Genomic DNA, 22,346 nt, shown 5'->3' with positions numbered 1-22,346 from the left:
TTGGGTAAGTCAAGAGGTGTTTGCTCTTGAGTGTGGAAGGAACAAGTGTTCCTGTCTTGCATTTTTAAAGTGGCAGTTTTCACATTTTGAGCCAATGCCTCAGATGCTTATATGTTCCCTTATCATTTCATTTTGTGTGTTTTCTAAACGTTAAAAAAACTTAAGTGCCTTTAAGCACTCTTTGGTACATTATGGGACACTCTTATGCTGTAATTGGTATGAGGTTGGTCAGCGTGTAGATGATGGGTTTGCTGCGTTTTTGTTTTTTTCCCTTAACCTGACTTACCTGGAAGTTCCTGAGGCATTTAAGTTCCTAATAAGCAACAGTGGAGCTCTGCGATTTGTATTAATAAACTCTAAACTTGAAAGGTTCCTGTTCGTCATGTGGATCTTGTCCCTCTCCTTACAGTATTCGTCATGAATTAATTCTCATCTAAATTTGCCTCTGATATGACATCTGCTCTCCAGAGCTACACCTTAGTGTCAGCTCAGCCTGCTACATGTCACCAAGAAGGGAGCAAGTGTAAATTTGAGTTGTTCTGGGGATTTAATGTGTACAGTATTTGTATGGTGGAAAGGATCTCTAAACTTCAAGTTAATAGGATTTTGCAATCAAAAAAGCTAGAATCTGAGTTCCAAATGAAAGCGGTTTTCCTTGCTATAGACTCAACTTGGATCTCAGTTTCCTTCTGTCTCCTTTTCTTTCAGAGCATTTTATCAAGGCCCTGCCTGAATACCATGTGGTGGCTCCTGTCCAAGTAGATGCCAGTGGGCATTTTCTGTCGTATGGCTTGCACCTTCCCGCCAAGAGCAGCAGGAGGAAGAGAGATTTGGATGGCTCAGAGGACCGAGTGTACTACAGAATTTCTCATGAGGAGAAGGACCTATTTTTTAACTTGACAGTCAATCAGGGATTTCTTTCCAATAGCTACATCGTGGAGAAGAGATATGGGAACCTCTCCCATGTTAAGATGATGGCTTCCTCCGCCCCCCGCTGCCATCTCAGGGGCACGGTCCTGCAGCGGGGCACCAGAGTCGGGACAGCAGCCCTCAGTGCCTGCCACGGACTGGTGAGTGCTGGCTCTGCCATCTCCCTGCCTCCCCTCTACAGGCCCCTAGAGTCTCAGCCAGTGGAGACTAGTGAGAACCAATAGGTTCACAGACGCATTGACACATGGGAACCAAGCCCCTGTGCTGTGATAATGCTGGGCCCCAAAGAAGTTGGGGAGAAAATGTACAGTAAACAGAAGGGATCAGTTTGGGAGGTACAGAGAGTAAGGACACCGAGGGTTTAGAAGAGACAGGGAGAACTCCAACCAGGGGCATCGGGGTGGGAGGGGGAAGAAGAGGGTGGGTGTGACTTGGGTTTTCAACCTCTGGGGCAGCTCCGACGGTATTGTTGGCTGACTGGCTGGCCAGCGTTATTTTGAATTAGCAAAACCTGCGTTTGGACTGAGTGACAGCGGCAGCTGCTTTGATGGAATAGTGGCATATGTGTACTTCATAGTCAGACTTCATGTGGCATCTTGGGCTTCAGTTGATCCCTTTGTGCTTCTGTTTTCTCATCTGTAAAATGGAGATAACGATAGTACCTGTCTCACGGAGCAGGGTTTAGCAAACTGGTCCACAGGCAATTCTGGCCTGCCTCTTGTTTTTATAAATACAGTTTTATTGACACACAGATATGCCCATGTGTTTACATATTGCCTATGGCCGCTTTCGAACTGCAGCGATAGTTGGGATTGGGACTGTATGGCCTGTGAACCCAGCAACATTTGCTATCTGGCGTTTACGGAAAAAGTTTGCTGACCTTCGCAATAGAGTATTATGAGGATTAAATGAATTAATATATAATATAAATAATAAACACTGAATGTTGGCTGCTGTTATTATTTTTATTATTCTAATATGCCAGGCACTGAATTGTGTGGTTTATGATGTAGTTTATGTATGTTGTCTCTCCCATCCCTTTTTGAGCAGATGATAAAGCTTGGAGACATTGAATAACTTCACTGTGCAAATTAATTGGGTCCTAGTCTTTCTACTGTTATATGCTACATCTCAAGCCTGTGACCAAGCTTATTTTTCAGAATTTCAACCTGTATTTAAAAACAAACTTTGGTCCCTTTGTTCTCCTTTACTTCTAGCAACAGCAATAGTGATGGCCCCACTAGCAACTGCATGGCAAGCAATGCTTAAGGATTATGTTGAGATTTTTTGAGGTTTTTCTCATGCTTGAGTAGGAGGTGGGCACCAACCCTGATGGGTGTGCTCAGGAGTGACTGCATGGAGAGAGAGCCCAGAGTCCTGACGGTGGAGTCCAGTATGACAACACTGGCATTTGTGCCAGGACTGGTTTGCTGAGCAAAACAGCTAGTGGCATTAGCATTCCCATGGAAGGCACTTGTCCCAAATTCTCCCATCATTACTGCCGTTATGCTAAAAATTTCTGTTATTTGTAATTTGGGACTCCGTTTATTTTGCATCTGTACAGTTTGCCTTTGCTACAATACTGTGGAAAACATTCATGTAAAATCTTATACAGCAGTTTAAATTTCCTGAAGGACCTCTGGGGATGAATTGCTTTGTACAGTAAATGGAAAGTCTTGCTTTGCCTTTTTCTGTAAATCTGGAATTTCATATGTAGGTATTTATCATTTTCCCCTCATTAGATCATAACACAAAATCAATAATGGTGTCCTATTCTTCTGTTCTTCTCTCTGGGCCTCATATAAGTGCTCATTTGAACGGGGGGACATTTCCTGGCTCCGTGGAACTTATCCGCTAGGCTTGATCTGGGCTCACATCACGTCTTCCCTTTGCAATCCCAGCTCTCATTTCTAGGAGATAGCCCTGGAAACATCAGTGGCACCTGATCCTCTATGGCCAGAAGAACAGAAGAAAGAACTCCTGACATTAAAAGAGCTCCTGACAATGAAACATTATTATGCTCATAAAACCCTAGAAAGTTTAAACACGGGAGCCTTTCTGTGGGTAGGAGCAGTGCGGTCTGTGGACTTGCGCAATTAACCTGCAGAATCACCCGGGACCTCATTAAAGAGACAAATTCATAGGCTCCACTCCAGACCTGGTGTGTCGGAATCTCTGGAGGGGGGAGTGGGCAGAAATATATGTGTGTGTGTTTTAGCAGCTTTTTTGAGATATAATTCACATACGTACAATTCACTCACTTAGAATTCAATGGCTTTAATTATAGTCAATGGCTTTAAATACATTCACAGAATTGTGCAACCATCACAAAAAATTTTAGAACATTCTTGTTATCTCAAAAATAAACCTGTACCCCTTAGCAGTCACCTCCATTTCTCCAGACTTTCTTTCTTTATAGATTTGCCTATTTGAAACCTTTGTTTTAATAAGCCCTCCAGGAGATTCTGATGCCCACTGGGAAGTTTGAGAAGCACTGGACTAGAGCAGTCGTTCTTAACTCTGGCTCAACGTTAGGATCACCTGGGGAGCTTTAAAGTATACCCATGCCCCAACTCCATGCTCCAGATGTTCTTGATTTAATGGGTCTGAGGGTAGAGCCCAGGCATCAGCATTTTTTAAAGCTCCCCAGGAGATTCTAAAGTGCAATAGCTGTTGCCAACCACCGATTAGTGAGAGTGGGTGTTAATTGGCAGTATTGGCCAATATTAGTCTAATGTAGCAGTTCTCAGGTGATTCTAACCAGCACCAGGGGTGCAACCACCTCTCTAAATTGCTCCCTAATTTCATCTCATGCTTTTTAAGGGGAATTGCATACCGTTTAGCATTATTCCAGGCCTGGGAATAGAATACTGGTGCCTTTTCCATTTCAAATGTCCCCAAGGAGCAATGAGTACCACCCTGTGGGCATTTTCAGATTCAGATTTCAGATTCATAGAAAATATAGGAGCAAAAAGTGGTCATTAAGATGATGGAAAAGTTTTACACCCAAATTATGGAATGATATTGCCAGAAGAAACATTCCACTGGGATTATTTGGGAGCCTTTTATACATAATTGGACAGTTAATGGATGGTTATAAAAAAGGGCACCAAAAGCCAAATGAGTTTCTTTCCTTTCTGTGAGCACACCGCATGGCTGGCCTCACGTTTATTTGCCCATCTGTCAAAATTTGCCAGTTTCTACCTAGAGTGCTCCTAGTCAAAAGGGTAGTGGTTGGACTCATGTCTGACTTACGATCACATGTCTGGGGTCTGACCTCTGGTACAGTTGCTCTCTCTTTCACCGAGGGATGACGCCACACTCAAATCCACGGGATGGCAGGCCTAGGATGTGCTGGCTCTAAGCCCTGTCACCAGTCCTAGGGGAAGAGGTAGAATTTGGAAAGGTTTCCTTAGGAAGGAGACATTTTCATGTGGACCAGGACATCTGCCTGTCATCTAGGATGCAGGCCTTGCATATTCTTTGGTTCAGACGTGGTCATCTGAACGAGATGTTGGAGCTGTGTTCTCTTGGCATTGTCTATGAGTTGAGGCTCATTTAGTCTCCCCTGGATCAGACCCAGATGGTTTCAAACTGAAGACCCCAGAAAAGTCACCTATGGGAAGCTGGGGGACAACCTCCTTCCTCCACCTAATGTCCTCTCACATGGCTCTGGGCCCCGTCGTCTTGGAGGCTGCCTCCAGACCAAGTCAGCCCATGTCCCCAGCTTAGCAACTCTTGTCTGTTGTCTCCACCATTTTCACTACCCTTCCCCCTCAACATTTTCATAGCTTTGAAATCATGGAATTTGTTCATTTTGAACAGTTTAGTTGATTTGTCCCATTCTCTATTCTTTGATGGTCAAACTGTATTCATTAATCGGTTAGACTCTGAATTCATCCTTAGCAGGAATGAGACTCCCAGTAGGGGTGGTTTTGGGTTTGCTACTGCCAAGGGCCCTACAGCACTGGTTCCAGGTGAGTTTGTTATTAGTAGTTCAGTTCAGATTTCCAGGCTGGGAGAATAGTGGACAATGTTAGACCCCACACTTGTGCACAATACACAATTGGAGTTGTTATTTTTCTTGGGGCACTCTGCTTCTACCAAAGGTCTGCCCTAAGCACTCGGATTCTGGACTGTATACCTGGGTCAGTGAACAGTTTTCTGTCCTGTTCACAGACATTATTTAATTCCTGTTCACAGCATTTCTTAGCCCAGGCTTTATTAAAGCTCTTGGCTCTATCATCAACCCTAGCCTCAACTCTAGCCCCTGAAGGGAAATAAATTCCAATTCTTAATCTGAACAGCTGGTCATGGATCTCCCCAGGGCCTTCCAGCTTCAACTCCCACTCACTTTTCTGGCCTAAAGTTTGCCTTTCTCTTTTGGCACAATGAGGTTTCCTTTCTTGTTTTGAACTCAAATATGGATTAAACTTTTGAAAGAGGTGTTTTCTTTTTAAGTTAAACTTTTTATTTTGGAGTAGTTGTAGATTTATACACAGTTGTAAGAACTAATATAGAAAAGTGTTAGTAGTACCTTTTACCCAGTTTCTTCTGATGGCAGCATCTTGCAAAGTTACTGTACACTATCACAGCCAGGATTTTGACATTGGTATGGTCAAGATGACAGACATTTCTGTTACAAAAGTCCCTCATGTTGTCCTTTTATAGCCATACCCATTTCTCTCCTGCCTCTTCACCTCCTTATGTTTTACATTTAAGTACATGATCCATTTAGAGTCAATTTTATATGAGACTTAGAGGTTCTTTTCCCTCCCTCCCTCCCTCCTTCCCTCCTTTCCTTCCTTCCTTCTTTCTTTTTTGCCTAAAGATGTCTAGTTGCTCTGCACCATTTGTTGAAAGACTATTTTTCCTTTATTAAGTTGGTTTTGTCCTTTGGTAAAAAATAAAATTTTTTGTGAGTCTATTTCTGAGTTTTAGGTTCTGTTCCACCAATAGTACATAGTCTTCATTACAATAGCTATATGATTTGTCTTGAAATCAGGTAGACTGATTCCTCCCAATTTAGTCTCCTTTTTCAAAATTGTTTTAGTGATTCTGGTTCTCTGATTTTCTACATAAAGTTTAGAATAATCTTGTGTATGCATAACTTAGGGATTTTGATAGAAATTGTATTAAATCTGTACATTAATTTGGGAATAATTGACATCTTTCAATCTATGAACATGGTATGTATCTTGATTTATTTAGATCTTTCATTTCTTTCGTCAGTGTTGTGTAGTTTTCAGCATACTAGTCCTATATGTGTTTTGTTAGATTTATACCTAAATATTTCATTTTTAAAGCAATTGGATTTTTAATTTCCATATTCACATATTTATTGTTATATATGAAAATATAATTAATTTTTGTATGGTTATTTTGTATGCTGTGAGTTTGCTGGATTCACTTATTAGCTCTGAGATGGTTTTATTGATGGATTCCTTGTATATAATGATGTCATTAGAAAATGGGGCAGTTTTATTTCTTTGTTTCTTATCTTGTGCCTTTTAATTTCTTTTTCTTGCTTTATTACATTGGCTAGAAGTTTGAGCACTATATTGAATAAGAATGGTAGGAGCAGACATCTCTTGCCTTGTTCCCAATCTTAGGGAGAAAGCATTTAGGTTTTGATCATTGGGATTATATTAGCTATCAGTTTTGTTTTGTTTTGTTTTTATAGGTGCTCTCCATCAAGTTGAGGAAGTTCTCTGAGAGTTTTTATCATGAATGGGTGTTGAGTTTTGTTAAATGTTTCTTCTACATGAGTTGATATGATCATGTGATTTTTCTTTAGCCTGTTAATATGATAAATTACATTGATTCATTTTTAAAAAAGATTTTATTTTTTAAGAGAAATCTTAGTTTTATACCAAAATTGAGAGGAAGGTAAAGAGATATTTCATAATCCCCCATCCTCACACATACGTGGTCTCCCCCATTATCAACATCCCCCACCAGAGTGGTACATTTGTTACAACTGATGAACCTACGTTGACACATCATTATCACCCAAAGTCCATAGCTGACATTGGGGTTCACTCTTGGTGTTGTACATTCTATAGTTTTGGACAAATTTATAATGATATATATCCACAATTATATTTTCATATGGAGTGTTTCACTGCTGTAAAAATTTTCTGTGCTTTCATTTATTACCCCTTCTCCCCTACCCGTGGCAGCCACTAATCTTTTTACTGTTTCCATAGTTTTGCCTTTTCCAGAATGTCATATAGTTGGAAGCCCACAATATGTAACCTTTTCAGATTGGAATCTTTCACTTAGTAATATGCATTTAAGTTTCCTCCAAGTTTTTTCATGGCTTGATACCTCATTTCTTTTTAGTGCTAAATAATATTCCATTGCCTCTATGTACAGTTTATGAATCCATTTACCTACTGAAGGACATCTTGGTTGCTTCCAAGTTTTGGCATTGTTGGCTAAAGCTGTTATAACCATCCAGGTGCAGGTTTTTGTGTGGACAAGAGTTTTTAACTCATATGGGTAAATGCCCAGAAGTGGAATTGTTGGATCATATAGCAATTCTATTTTTAGTTTTTGAGGAAGCTTCATACTGTTTCCTATAATGGCTGTACCAATTTACATTCCCACCAACAGTATACAGGGGTTCTCTTTTCTTCACATCCTTGCCAACACTTGTTATTTTTGGTCTTTTGGACAATAGCCATTCTAACAGGTGCAAGGTGATATTGATTTGCATTTCTCTGACATTTAGTGAAGTTTTGCACCTTTTAGTATACCTGTTGGCTGTTTGTATTTTTTTTTTTTTGAGAAATGCCCCTCATCCTTAGCCCATTTTTATTTTTTAATTAATTAATTAATTTATTTATTGAGACAGAGTCTCGCTTTGTTGCCCAGGCTTGAGTGAGTGCCATGGCGTCAGCCTAGCTCACAGCAACCTCAGACTCCTCAGCTTAAGCGATCCTACTGCCTCAGCCTCCCGAGTACCTGGGACTACAGGCATGCGCCACTATGCCCGGCTAATATTTTCCTATGTATGTTTTTAGTTGGCCATATAATTTCTTTCTATTTTTAGTAGAGATGAGGTCTTGCCCTTGCTCAGGCTGGTCTCAAACTCCTGACCTTGAGACATCCACCCGCCTCGGCCTCCCAAAGTGCTAGGATTACAGGCGTGAGCCACCTTGCCCGGCCTCCATTTTTATTTTTTAATTTATATATTTTTTGCTATTGAGTTGTATGAGTTTCTTATATATTTTGAGTATTAACCCCTTATTAGATATATGGTTTGCAAATATTTTCTCCCATTCTATAGGTCGCCTTTTCATTCTGTTGATTGTTTCTTCTACTGTGTAGATACTGTTTACTTTGATGCACCTGTACTTTTGGTGTCATATCAAAAAATCATTGCCCAAGCCAATAGCAAGAAGCTTCTAAGTTTTAAACCTGTTACTTTCACTCTCCTGGATGACACGTGAGCTCTTCTTTTGTCTTCCCCCTGTTTCAAGTCACAAGTGGCCCCGGGACTTCTAGTTCCTACCATGAGAACTTTCTAGGTTGATTGGTAGAACTGAAGGCTCCATGATCTTTGTCCCTTCCTTCTTTACCACGGTGAGAATGATATAGCTCTTTTGGGAGGAATTTAAATCCCACTCTGATGGCATTTCTCACCAGGAATCTCCCTCATTATCCCTGTATGTATAGCCTGCTGGGTTGTCTGTTCTTGTGGACCACCAGGCCTGTCCCACCTATAGGGTATTTAGAGTGAATAGAGAATGAGGCTCCTAAGTAGAGTCAAATAATTGCTTATATCCTTTTCTCTTCCCTGGGTCAGAGAGTGTATTTGTGGAAAAATTAATGAAACTGTTTTGCAAATTTATTCCTTTGGATTTTTCACTCATATTTATTCCAAAAATATTTTGTTTTGGAGAGCTTTCTGATTCTAAACTAGACTGGGAGAAGGATAGCACTTTTTTCCATTGCTGAGGATGGGGGCTGGTTGGGGTGGCCACAATTTATTCACAGGGGAGAGCTGGCTCATTGATTCAGGGCCTGTTTGGAGAAGGGTCTGCTCTGTTATAAACTAAATTCGTATGCCTTATTAGTGTGATCTATGATTTCTTTTCAGTCTGAAGAACTTCAGTGCCCTTTTCATTTGACTTCCTTCTTACAGGCTATAAACTGTGCAGCCTGTCTGGAAAGTAGTAGCAAGAACCTTCCTTTTAGTGTCTGCCTGCTGTGGTTTGATTTTTTTGTCCCCTCCAAAACTCATGTTGAAACTTAATCCCCAGTGGTGCGGTATTGAGGAGTGGAACTTTTAAGAGGTGACTGGGTCTTGAGGGCTCTGCTTTCATGAATGGATTAATCCATTCATTCATGGATTAATGAGTTAATGGATTAATGGGCTAACGCTGGAGTGGGATTAGTGGCTTTATAAGAAGAGGAGGAGAGACTGAGCTAGCATACTTAGCTCCCTAAACATGCGATGCTCTGTGCCATGTTGTTCTACAGAGGCCCGCACCAGATTTGGCCCCTAGACTCTGGCTTTCTCCATCTCCATAACTGTAAGAAATAAATTGTCTTTTTAAAATAAATTTCCCAGTTTCAGGTATTCTGTTACAAGCAACAGAAAATAGACTAAGACCCGCCTTAACCCTGACAAGCCCTTTGTAAACTATTCCTGCATGGAAAATATAGATAAATCATGTTAGTCACTCGTGCTTACCTCGCACAGAAAACAGCTTGAGAATGCTTTAGAGAAGTACTCTAGTTTTCTTTTTGACTTAGCAAGAGCAGCCAAATCTCTTTAGCCAAACTGTTCGGACACTTTATTAAAACTGCTTTTTTCAAGTTATCAGTGAACTTCATGCTTCCAGTGGGCACTTTGTTATTGTATCTTATTTGATGATATCTTAGCACCATTTGACATAACCAATTATTCCTACTTGAAATATTTTTCTCTTGGCTTAAGTGACAACATATTATTATGGTTTTCCTCCTATTTACCACTGGTAGTTCTGTCTCAGTATCCTCTGGTCCTTTTCACACACTTAACTACAAGAAGTTTCCCGGGATTCTGTCTGTGATCATTCTTCTCCAACTTCACACTCTGGCTAGGTAACCTCAACCAGTAACAAATCTATCTATCTATCTAATCATCTATCTAATATCTGTCATCTGTCATCGTCACCATTATTTGTTTCCAACATTCATTTCTATATCTGTGTATGTCTGTGGATAACTACTACATTTAAATATCTAATTCTGATATTTCCTTGGAACTCCAGCAATCAATTTGCCATTTCCACATGGCAGGAATCTCAAATGTAACATGTTCAGAGCACCACTACTGAGCGCCCCCCTTCAGTCTTCCCTGTCGTTGCACATGTCAATTTCATTCCTCCAGTTGCCCAGGTCAAAATCTTGGAGATATTCTAATATTGCCTCCTCTTTTTCTTTCCCACTCTGTCTCTATTCTTGTCAGTATGTCTTGTCAGCTCTACCTTCAAAATATGTTCATACTCTACCACTCTTGTCACCTACACAGTAGGTGTAGATTGTTCTCAACAGGGATAATTTTACCCTCCAGGGGACATTTGACAATATCTGGAGACATTTCTGGCTGTCACCACTAGGAGAATATTGCTTCTGGAGTCTAATGAGTAGAGTCCAGGGATGCTGGTAAACTTTGTGTAATGTATAGGACAGCCCTCCATAATAAGGGATCAGATAACCCAAAGTGTCAATATTGCTGAGGACCTCCTATGTGGTTTCTCTGCCTCTTCTCTTATTTCCTGCAAGCTGTTTTCCACATAGTGGCCAGACTGGTCTTTTAAACACTTTTGTAGAGCAGTGATACCTCTTCTGTTTAAAATATTCTACTGGTTTCCCATCACAGTAGAATGAAATCTGAACCATTGCCCTGGGTTCCAAGGCTCTCTGTGATCTAGTCACTGACCACCTCCCTGCTCTCTTCTCCCACAACATTCCCCCTGGCATTGTGCTCCAGCCACATTGATCTCTCTGATTCTCAAATGTACCAAGCACACACCAGCCTCATAGCCTTTGCACATGCTGTTCCCTCTGCCTGGAACACTGTTCCCACACATTTCCACATAGCTACTTCTTCTCTGTAGATCCCCAACTTAAGGTCTTCCCTGACCACTCAATCAAAAGTGGACTCCTCCAGCATTCTATCACAATTACTTATTTTATTTTTTAAAAAGAACTTATAGTACTTGATATTTTCTTGTTTCTTTTTTGCTTAATTTTTCCCCTCACCCTGTCTTGTTGACACACGTTTAGCTACGTTCTGCCATAAACACTCAGTAAATATGGTTGAAAGGATGAATGTGTTTATTTCAGTATCTAGCCTTTATATTGCTCCAGGTTCCTATAGACCCTCCTAGACTGTGGCTTCCAGATGAGATTACATTTCCGTAACTACCCAAACAATGTCTTGAATCCCCACATATTAACTGTTATATTACTGTCTGTTTAAATGGTCCCTGCACTATTTCTGATGAGCTCTTGGGCGAAGCTTGTTATCATGGTACCATGATGCTGCCTCTGCTATGTGGCCAGCCTGGGCTTATCACTTTAAGAACACCATGACTGCCACCATCAGGCTGACTTTCAGAAGACACTGCTCCCACCTTTGGAGTTTATTTCTGAGCCTGGTTTAGGCCTTTCCTTAGTTCTGCAAAGCACATCAGTGTCCAGCCTATACTTTTTAGTAAGACTTTTTTGAAAATTTTCACATAAAGGAAAGGGAAGTACGACACAAATAATAACCTAAAGCTTTTACTCACCTTGGGTGTGCTCAGAGTCTAGGCTGAACTTTAAGAGGTCTCTAACCAAGCGCCTGGCCTTTTGATAAGTAGCAGGATCACTTTACCAGTACTCTTCCTGAAAAACATGTTTCGCTCCAGAGTTCCAGGCCCAATCAGGGGCAATAAGGAAATTTCCCCGTCTGTCTGACTATGTATCTATGTCTCTCTCCATCCAGTCCAGTCCCAGGCTCACCTTGGTTTCCAGCTCTTCTTTCCAGGCCTGATTTTTTTCGAAGAATATCTGTTTGCTTCAGGGAAAACCCCAACCTAAAGCTCTGGGTTGCGCCATGTGTTTATGTGTTGTACACCCTACTACATTGGTCCATTTAGGGGGGTATTGGGGGCCGAAATCCAGCTCAGGCTCTGCCAGCTGAGCCATGTCATGGCTCAGGATAGAAACCAAGTCCTGACTCCAAGAGGAAAAGAGAGCTTTTTATAAGTCTTTGTACAAAGTGCAGTACGTTTTTGTAATTTGTCTGGCTCGATGGGTACTTTTAAAAATTCATCTGTCTGGATGGGCCTCTTTTTATAATTTCATCTGCCTTTCGTGCATACCTTCTTGCAGTTTGCACAAATGTGTGTGACTACAGGAGCCACTGAGACCCCTACCTATAGGACTCGGTCTGGGTTTGTGAACCAGATCACAATCACCTGAGGACACAATAATCCGTCACCAGCATGTTTCCCAAAGCCTGAGTTATTCAGTCTCAAACAACAGTACAGGAAGTAAAGAGTGTGTATGCATTAATCAACACATCCTTCTACACTGAGCTGCAGAAAGTCCTGACTAATTCTCTTTTCCAATCTCTCCTTTTATTCAAGGTGAAGAACAAATCTCTTTCTATTTCTTGAAACCATTGGGGTCTTTGCCTCTGATCTCCAGTGAACAACTATTTGAGCTGAAACACAAGGGAGGAGGTCTTCTCAAGAAGATATAATTACATAAAGACTCAGATTCTTTATGCATTGAGGGAAAAAGAAAACACCCTCATTTATCCCATACAAATACCCAAAACTGCAGTGATACAGTTCTGCTGCAATATTAACCCAGTAGTCATGTTTGAAGGCAAACATGGCTATTGTTTCCCTGTTTAGCTACCTTTACATTGAGATGAAAAGTACTTTTATTTTTGTCACCAGAACAAATGGAATGTCTGCTACAGAAAGAAATTTAATCCTCCTTCTTTTAAGATGTAGGCTGCTATGGAGCTTTGGAAGTTTTCCAGCTTCTAACCAGCAAAGTATCAGTTTGTGCTAGGATATGCTGTTACAATAATTTGAATTCTTTAAAGTTTGTTAGATTCTACTTTCCAAAAATGCAAGGATGAAGTATTCTTTGCATTTTGCTGTGTGAATGCTGCAAACAAGGATTAGCAACATTTAAAAATCTGTGCCATTTGATGGCTCCTCTCTTTAGAGAGGGATGTGCTTCCTACCACGTCATTCCCTCAAGTGCAGGTCAGTTCTTGGCCCAGATGGAACGTCTTGCTGGATCCTTTCCATACAATCGAAGAATGTGACCGTTTCTGCCCTCTTGTTCTTGAAATCTGGCTGAAGCCTGGGGTGATGGAGCTGAGGAATGAAGTCCACCGGCAGGGCTGTGTGGGAAAGCCTGCCCAGCGCGGCTTCTTGCCTTGCTTCCTGATCCGGAACTTCGTGGCTCTTTGGAAGAAGCTGCTCATTTGAGTGGCAGGATGCCTGTGTGTCAGGGTTTGTTGTTCCTCACAGGGGAGGGAAAGGAATGCTCTGTTTATCCCCTAACTCTGCTTTCCGGATGAGGAATTCTCTGTGACCCCTGACCTTTGGGGGTTGCCTGGTAAGACCCATGCTTACTCAGACATGAGACTGTGGACCGGGGCGTCTGTCTGGTAGGAATTCCTCCCCTCGCTGTCAGTACTTTGTGCTGCAGGCTCGTAAATAGGAGTGAGTATTTTCCCTCCTTCCCTTTTTGTCTTTCTGCTTACTTTTTAGTTCATCAGGTTCATTTTGTGCGTTCCATCATTATGGCTTGGAGGTGGGAAAGAGAGAATGGGAAAATCTATACTTCAAGAAGCAGCATTGTTCCTTTTACTGGGTCTTGAATTAGCAGCTTTCCCTATGGTCCAGGAATGGTGCAGGAGAAGAATGGAGAATGACCCTCTACCGTTGTGGGGGAAAGAGGCCAGATGCTCTATTATAGAATTAATGACTCGGCTTAACGGTCTACACAAATGCAGCACACAGGATCTCCTTTCTGGAGACTTGACTTTGAATCTCAGTTCTGTTTTCATTACAGAAACTGAAGACTAAGTGTCCAGAGTCTCCCTCTAGATGTTCATGTATTAATATTTCTGTTCTTTTTGACCCAGAATGAATCAATCACAGGTCTAGGGAGCTTAAATATGAGGGAAATCTAGTTTCTTTTGAAAATATCTCCATTGCCTGACAGATACTAATAAGAACTTTGAAAAATGGGAAAACAAGTGGCCTGGATTTTATGTTCTATAATTGAAAAAATGTTTGACTTGGTTGTTGGAGGTGATCTTTCAGTATGACATGACTGATTTATTTTTAACTTAACCTATATGGAGGCTTGGCATATTTTTCACATAGAACGATTCCACTGGATTGGGAGTCAGAGAAGCTGAGCTAAAGTGCTAGCTTGAGTACTTACTGAGTAACCTTAGACAAGACTTTGCCTCTTTGGGTCTGTTACATTGGGTAAAATGGATCCTTGCAGCCTGTGGACCGGCAGGATGCTCATCACCTTAGAGCTTGTTAAAAGTGCAGATTCTCACATCCTACGCCCAGTCTGCTGAATCAGGCCTAAATTTTAACAAGATACCCAGGTGATTTGCATGTGCATTAAAATTTGAGAAGCATTGACCCATTAAACCCAGAGACACTAATTCTATTTGAGTTGACCCTTTTATGTCTTGCATCCTTTTGACAAATTGTTTGCCTGCAAGCCCAATGATGTTTAAAAACAGTAGCCGGGAGTTATACTGCTCTAATCGATGATGATGGGTGAAGCGGTGGAAGAGGAATCTTAGATAGCGTGATTCAGAAAAAGACTGAGAAGATACATGGGAACTTGGAAACCAAAATAAAGATGAATCATTTGGCCAAATGTACCCATTCTTTGTCATTCTTTTCTGCTCTTCTGTTCTCTGCAGTGTTTTATTATGTTTGAATCCATGTCCTTGACATGGAGAACTCTTACCACAACAGCTGGCGCTTCTCAGGTTCTTTAATTCTCATCTACCTGATGAGTGTGGCAGGCAATAATCTCTTGTTTTGGTGTCTTCATCTAAGCTGTTGGGAAGAGACAGCCTTTTGGACCCTGCAAGGGCTGGAACAGACAGTGACAATGGGCACTGTTTATGGTTTCGTTCCCACCCCAAGGGGATGGATGGACCTTATTGATGCTAAATTTGGGTTGAGAATGAGGAGACTTTGATATTATAAATATTCCTTTAAGAGATTGGAGATGTGGAGTTTTCTCAGATGGTACTCAAAGTCTAGGTATAAAAGGGCAACAGCAAAACAAGAATTAGGCTTCCCTCTCAGCTCTGGGAGGACGGTATCCATGCGGACAGGACCACTGGCAGCTGAGCACCCCATGGACAGCAGGAGCAGGAGACACAGCCTCTGCTCTGGGGCTGTGGCCACCTTACTTCTACCAAGTTCTATATCCTTAACTAAATGAATGGGGGATTTAGAGAAGGTACGCATATGTTTCTCACTTCCTGGCTATTTGCCTTCTTCATTGATTATACCTGGTTATTTGCTTTTAAGGCCTTGCAAATAGTCAAACACTGAAAATCTTCCTCTCAACAAACACATAAAAAAATGACCTTCTGAAATTTCTTTCCCAATGGTGTATGTTGTTGCATCTGCTCATTTCCCTCCTTGAGATATTTCAGATATTTATTTAAAAAGGGTGACTTTCATACACTAGTGCTTCCTACCTGACCGTGTCTCTAGCTTTCAGACAGCACATTCCCAGTTAGACATTCCCGCTAGTTCTGCAGTTACATTGGCCGGGAGTAGTAAACTATTTTGAGAAATAGATTTATTGGAGACATAAAATTTCATACTAAATGGTCCCATTTGATGTCATTGATTCTCTCTCTTCCCTTTACTGATCCATCCACCCACCCCCAGCACCCTGTTGACAGGTAGATTTTTTTTCTGAAATTTTTTCCCTCATTTGATTTCTGCTTTGGCCCTAAGGAATGAGTCATGCAATTTTAAAATGCCCAACTTCCACAGTTCTTGCTGGGCTATCAGATGTCACTATCTTTCCTCCAAGTAGACTTCCTTTCTTTTAGCAAGCCTTTTTAAAAACTTTTTTTTTAAGTTTACAATGGATTTTTTTTCTCTTTCTGATTCTTCAACATTCTCAATTCATCTCTAAGGACTGACTGACTTGTTTTTTGGTTTTGGGTTTTCTGGGCTTTCTCTTTGGCTTTCCTTTTCTGGCTCTTGCATTATTTTAGTTATTTTTACCATATACATAGAGCACATTACAGAAGAAACTCAGGAGTTTGAGTTGTTAGTTAAAATAAGACTTAGGGATACTTCACAGTTTATTATCTCTTTTCCAACTTCTACAGAGGTTGATAAGGAAAGAACATGGGAAATGGTCTGCTCATGGCAGAGCTTGCAGACAAATTGGATTTTACTGCACATAGAAGGGCAGGCTATGGGTGTGTGTGTGTGTATATTATAGGTAGGGGAGGGATAATCGGTAATCCTGTACTTGATCATTTGGGTATAATGATGCTGTTTTTTTTTTTTGGTTATGAATTGATTTTGAGATTTTATTTATTTTTATTTTTTTTATTTCAGCATATTATGGGGGTACAAAAGTTTAGGTTATGTATATTGTCCATGCCCCCCCACCCCCCTGAGTCAGAGCTTCAAGCATGTCCATCCCCTAGACAGTGCACATCACACTCATTGTGTAAGTATACACCCATCCGCTCCCCACCCCCTCACATCTGCCCGACACCCAATTGGTGTTATTCCCAAATGTGCATTTAGGTGATGACCAGAGAAACCAATTTGTTGGTGAGTACATGTGGTGCTTATTTTTCCATTCTTGGGATACTTCACTTAGTAGAATCGTCTCCAGCTCTATCCAGGAGAACATAAGAGATTCTATATCACCGTTACTTCTTACAGCTGAGTAATACTTCATGGTATACATACACCACATTTTACTAATCCACTCATGTATTGATGGGCATTTGGGGTGTTTCCACATAATGCTTGGTTTGATCCAGTCCTTGACACTTCCTATTTTTTATTCTAGCCCATGGGCAGTGAACATGTGGTCTGCCCAGGCTTGGGTGACACTGCTGCCCTTGAGTCTGGCTACAGGTAGAAAATGCTTGTGGATATGTGAAGATCCACGTATCCGTGAGGTAGATCTACATATCTATAAGACAGTACCTTTAAGAAAGCTTTCACTTAAGGTTTCCCTTCTCCCAGGGCACTTTGTGCTGAATTAGAACTTCATTCTCATTCATCTCACAGGCCAGCTTGGGAGTTCTGCCTTAGGACAGAGCCTCTCCACAAAGTCGCTTGTTCCCCTTTCTGTAACTTGATCAGAGACAGCTATTAGTGGGTGTCTTGCCTGGATAAGTAGCAGATGGGGGAAAGAGAGCAAGGAGGTATATGTGGCCAAGAGAAGCTCCTGTTGTTAATCTAGCACATCAGAAGGAAGAAGCAATATTGCTGCAGCTTGGTGAAGCCTAAGAACATGGCTTTTGGTCATTAAATGAACTAATTGGAGTAAAATTTCATTTTATCTTTTGTAGGACTCATTGCTCTATACTTGTGTCCACAAAAGCCTTCAAACCTCAGGGGACAAACATTACCTTAATCAAATCAAAACTCAGGAATTTATTAACAAATATTCACTGGGTACTCACTGCATGTTTTGCATGGTGTTTACTACTGGAGGACACAAAGAAATGTAAGATGTAGCTCTCCCACCCCCATGAAGGTATCGAGCCTCATCTTTGAAGCCTTCACACGATACACTTCTGAATTGTTGAGTTTTGTGGTGCTTATAACTGCTTTTCTTGGAGGAAAACATATGAGACCTGAAGTAGCAACCAGAGCTATCTTCCTAGAGGATGGGCATTTGACCTAGATCTAGAAAAATGAGTAGAAAGATTTTTAAAATAAGTTTAAACACTTGATTCTGTTACTAGCTTTGGGGCTATTACAGTATTTCAAGTGTTCGTTTTATTTTGAGAATGGAGGGACAGAGGGAGGGAGGGAGTCACTGTGAAAGCCTGATGTTTAGGTGGTTGTTCATTTTAGGGACAGATGAATTCAGTTCAACAAATACATGGAATGTCAATTAAGTATTAGAAATTGTACATGACATTGGGCATAAAGATGAATTAGAAACTTTTATATACTGCTTGTGGGAATTTAAATCAGGTCAAGGACTGAGGAAACTGCTTGACATCATTAGCTACATTTGAATGTATCCTGTTTTGCAGCGTGTTCACTCCTACAGAATTGCATGCATATGTGCAACGAAATACATGTAAAACAATGTTCATAGCAGGATCCTTAATAATAGCCCTAGCTAGAAAAACCAAACTTCATCACTAAGATGATGAATACATTGAAAATGAGTTACTACCACATGCAAAAAATGGATGAATCCCACAAACATAATGTTAAGCAAAAGGAACCAGGCATAAGAGGTCGTACTGAATGATCGATGTATATAAAATCTAAAAATGACAGAGCTTATATAATGGTGTTATAAGTCCCCCCTCTAGGTACCACCCCTCCCCAAGTACTGACTTCTAACACCAAAGATTAGATTTGCCAGTTTTAAAATTTTGTTTAAATGTAATCAGAGAGTAGGTACTGTTCCGTTTCTGGCTTCTTTTGCTTTGTGATCGTATGTGTTGGGTGGAAGGGTGTTTAATTTACTTAAATGGTATTTAAAGTTATTTTGAATTTTTCACTGAAAAAAAAAACGAGATTTAAGTGATACCCTCTTACTTGTGGTTTATAGTAATGCTGTTTTTCTTTTGTTTTGAGACAATCTCAAACTTACAGAAAAGTTGCAAGTACAGTACCAAGAATTTAATTTTTGTTTCCTGAACCATTTGAGCATAAGTTGCCTACCTGATACCCCAACTTCTCTGAATAATCAAATGTGTATTTCATACAGACAAGGGCAATCTTCTGCAAAACAATGGGCAGCCACCAAAATCAGAACATTAGCATTGGTTCATCTAATCCTACTACCATCTAACCCTTGGACTCCATTCAAGTTTTGCTAGTTGTTTTAATAATGTTATTTTAGCAAAAGGGATCCAGATTCACATCTTGCATTTAGTTATCAAGTCTCCATCTCCTTCAGCTAGCTAGACTGAAGGACAATTCCTCACTATTTTCTTAGCTCTACGACCTTGACACTTTTGAAGATTACAGGCCAGTTATTTTGCAGATTGTCCCTCAGTTTGGGTTTCTCTGATGTTTGCTCATGATTTACTTCATATTGTGTATCATTCTTTGGCAGAAATGGCCAGAAAGGAACCTGCATTTCCTCATTGTGTCCTATCAGGTGTTACAAACTTTTGATTTGTCCCATTACTGATGAAGCTTATCATGATTACTTGATTAAGGTGATGTCCACCAGCCTTGTCCACTGTGAAATCAGCCTTTTTCTCTTTCTAGTTATTAAGTATTTGGGGGAAAATACTTTGATACTATGGAAACTTTCTGTTCCTCATCAGACTTTGAATTTATTCATTCATTTACTTTTCTTAGTATAGACTTGTGCTTGTGTCCATACTCGTACTTTATGATTATTTGATATATATCATTATTTACTGGGATATAATATATCATTGTTTATTGTGATTCTCAGTGATCTCAATTTGGCCAGTGAGGGCCCTTTCAATCTGGCTTCTGTGTCTTTTTGACTAGCCCTGTCATGCTTTGAGCACACGCCTGCTTTCTGGGACAATAAGATGTTCTAGGCTCATTTTGTACTTTCTCAGCCCTGTAGTCATTTCTCTGGGAAGCCCTTTCTTCCCCTGGTGGAGAGTGGTATTTAGAGGCAAAGATCTTGGCGCCAAATGTGCTCATTGCTATTGGGTGGTGCTGTTCTACCTCAATGGACAGAGCTAGGGAATGTGTGTATACAGGCTTATGTACAGGTAAATCAATCCACAATCACATCTATAGTTATTAGGATATCTATTTACATATATATGAAAAATTATGGATTTACAGTAATACAGTATTCCCTCCGTCATGCATGGTTTTGCTTACCTGTGGTCAACCATGGTTTGAAAATATTAAATGAAAAATTTAATGAGGTCTAAATTGTGCACCGTGCTGAGTAGTGTGATGAAATCTTGTGCTGTCCTCCTGTGTCCCACCCAGGACCGGAATCATCCACGCTGTCTATGCCCGTTAGTCACTTAGTAGCCTTCTCAGTGATCAGATCAAAAAGCATGGTATGTATAGGGTTCAGACTATCCGCAGTTTCAAGCATCCACAGGGGGTCTTGGAATGTATCCCCATGGATAAGGGGGAACTAGTGAACCTGTGATTCCAGTTAAACACCACAGGATTCATTTCTCCCTTTCCATGTTTGTAAAAATACCTTCTCTGACAATGACAAAACCAGCTCCTATTCTTCTTAGCATTTGATCAGCCCCCCGTTTACAGCCAATATCCTATCCTCATCATTGCTACCTCCTCTCTTGTGTGGGTGCCCTTCTCACCAAAGCTGACATCCTGTGCTCTGGCTGGCTGCCCCTCCAGGCATCCTCCTCACCTGCCTGGGCTCTGCCCCTCATGCCAGGCCTCCAGGTTTGACTTCCCAGCCAGGCTGCCTCCCTGTGGGGCTGTCCGCCTTACTTGCTTGGGCTCAGAAACCCAGCACTGTGCCTCTTTCCTATCACCATGGATGCCTTTCTTCCCTCGCCTGGGCCCCGGGCTCTGTCACTCTGTACCACAAGTCTCTCCTGTGCAGATACTGTCACTGCTTGGGCTCTGCCATTCTGCTCTGGTGCACCTCAGCTCTCCTGCCAAGCCCCACACAGATGCCTACTTTGCTCTGCTCTACTTAAGGGCTTTAGGATCGAGCTATTCAGGAAGGGAAAGGTAGGGGAGGGAAGGGCACCGTGTTTGTCTGGGTGCTCACCAGAGGCCCTTCCAATTCTGTGTATTCTGTGACCCTAGGCTGGCTTAGCTGCATATTCTCAGCTCTACCATGGCGTTTCTCGGCACTCAAGTCTGGCTCTGCCTTTTGTAGTTGTCCTAGCCGTAGCTTCCTGCCTTTGTGTTTGTACCCCACTGTTACCCTGGCTCTCTCTTAGAGCTCACTGGCCTGGTGTCCTGGGGTCTTCTGTCCTGTGCGGGTCACCTACAGGGGCTCTCAACTGTTAGAGGGCTTAGATGGAGAGGCTGCCCCAGCGCCTGGCATCGTGCCTGCCTCCGATTTCTCTGTGTTTTTCCAGCTGCCCCTGGTGTTTTCTCAATAGTTCTTTATGCAGCACTGTGGATATTAAGTAACCTTTGTGCTAATTTCAGCATGAAAAGGCCTGTTTAAAAGTTGCAGTGTGGACAACTCCTGTTTTCAATTCCTTTTGCTCTAAAAAGCTTTTTTGCTATTATACTTCTGTTAACCCTCACTTTGTGGGTAGCTGGAACCTTGCAGGTTTATTTACACTGGAGCCACCCCAAAACAAATTCTATTTTACCCTGATTCAGCTGTAATCACTTGTAATGTGTTCCTAAGTAAAGAACTTTTAAATTTATGTAAAATTAAAAAGAATGTAGAGAGAAATGTACACTTATACACTGTTGGTGGGACTGCAAACTAGCACAACCTCTATGGAAAGTAGTATGGAGATACCTCAGAGAACTAAAAGTAGACCTACCATTTGATCCAGCAATCCCACTACTGGGTATTTACCCAAAGAAAAAAAGGGCATTATATAAAAAAGACACGTGCCCTTTAATATTTATAGGAGCACAATTCATAGTCACAAAGACATGGAAACAACCTAAGTGCCCATAATGAGTGGATTAATAAAATGTGGTATATATATACCATGGAGCACTACTCAGCCATAAAAAAAATGTTGATCTAGTATCTTTTGTAACAACCTGGATGGAACTGGAGACCATTCTTCTTAGTGAAGTCTCACAAGAATGGAAAAACAAACACCACATGTACTCAATACTAAATTGGAACTAATCAATCAACACTTACGTGCACATATGGAAGTAAAACTTAAGGAAAATCAAGTAGGTTGGGGGTGGGTGGCAAGGGGTGGGTGGGTAAATTCACATCTAATGGTTACAATGCACACTAACTGGGTGAAGGGCACACTTACAACTTTGACTCAAACGGTACAGAAGCAAATTATGTAACCAAAATGTGTGTACCCCAGTAAAATTTTGAAATTAAAAAAAAATGAAGAATGGGGAACGGCAATGGAGATGGAGGCATGAGGAGAGCACATTTCACTTCTTTGCTTGGGATTACCTATTATTTTCTTTCTTTTGTGAGTTAAAGATGACCATTCCAATGACCTGTTGGGCCTATCTACCTAGATGTCC

The 22,346-nt window shown here is 41.1% G+C and overlaps 1 protein-coding gene across 1 annotated transcript in view; it reads left to right on the top strand.

Annotated features, from left to right (window-relative positions):
* Nucleotides 1–22,346, top strand: part of ADAMTS12 (ADAM metallopeptidase with thrombospondin type 1 motif 12) — a 245,657-nt gene that overhangs the window by 8,195 nt on the left and 215,116 nt on the right. Inside the window, exon 2 of the mRNA XM_045565804.1 lies at nt 709–1,070. Within this exon, the coding sequence (XP_045421760.1) occupies nt 709–1,070 (362 nt within the window). The remainder of the gene's footprint in view (nt 1–708; nt 1,071–22,346) is intronic.

The sequence above is a fragment of the Lemur catta genome, chromosome 12, assembly GCF_020740605.2.
Source record: "Lemur catta isolate mLemCat1 chromosome 12, mLemCat1.pri, whole genome shotgun sequence".
Classification (NCBI taxonomy): Eukaryota; Metazoa; Chordata; class Mammalia; order Primates; family Lemuridae; genus Lemur; species Lemur catta.
This window is presented reverse-complemented; position numbering and strand designations above follow the sequence as displayed.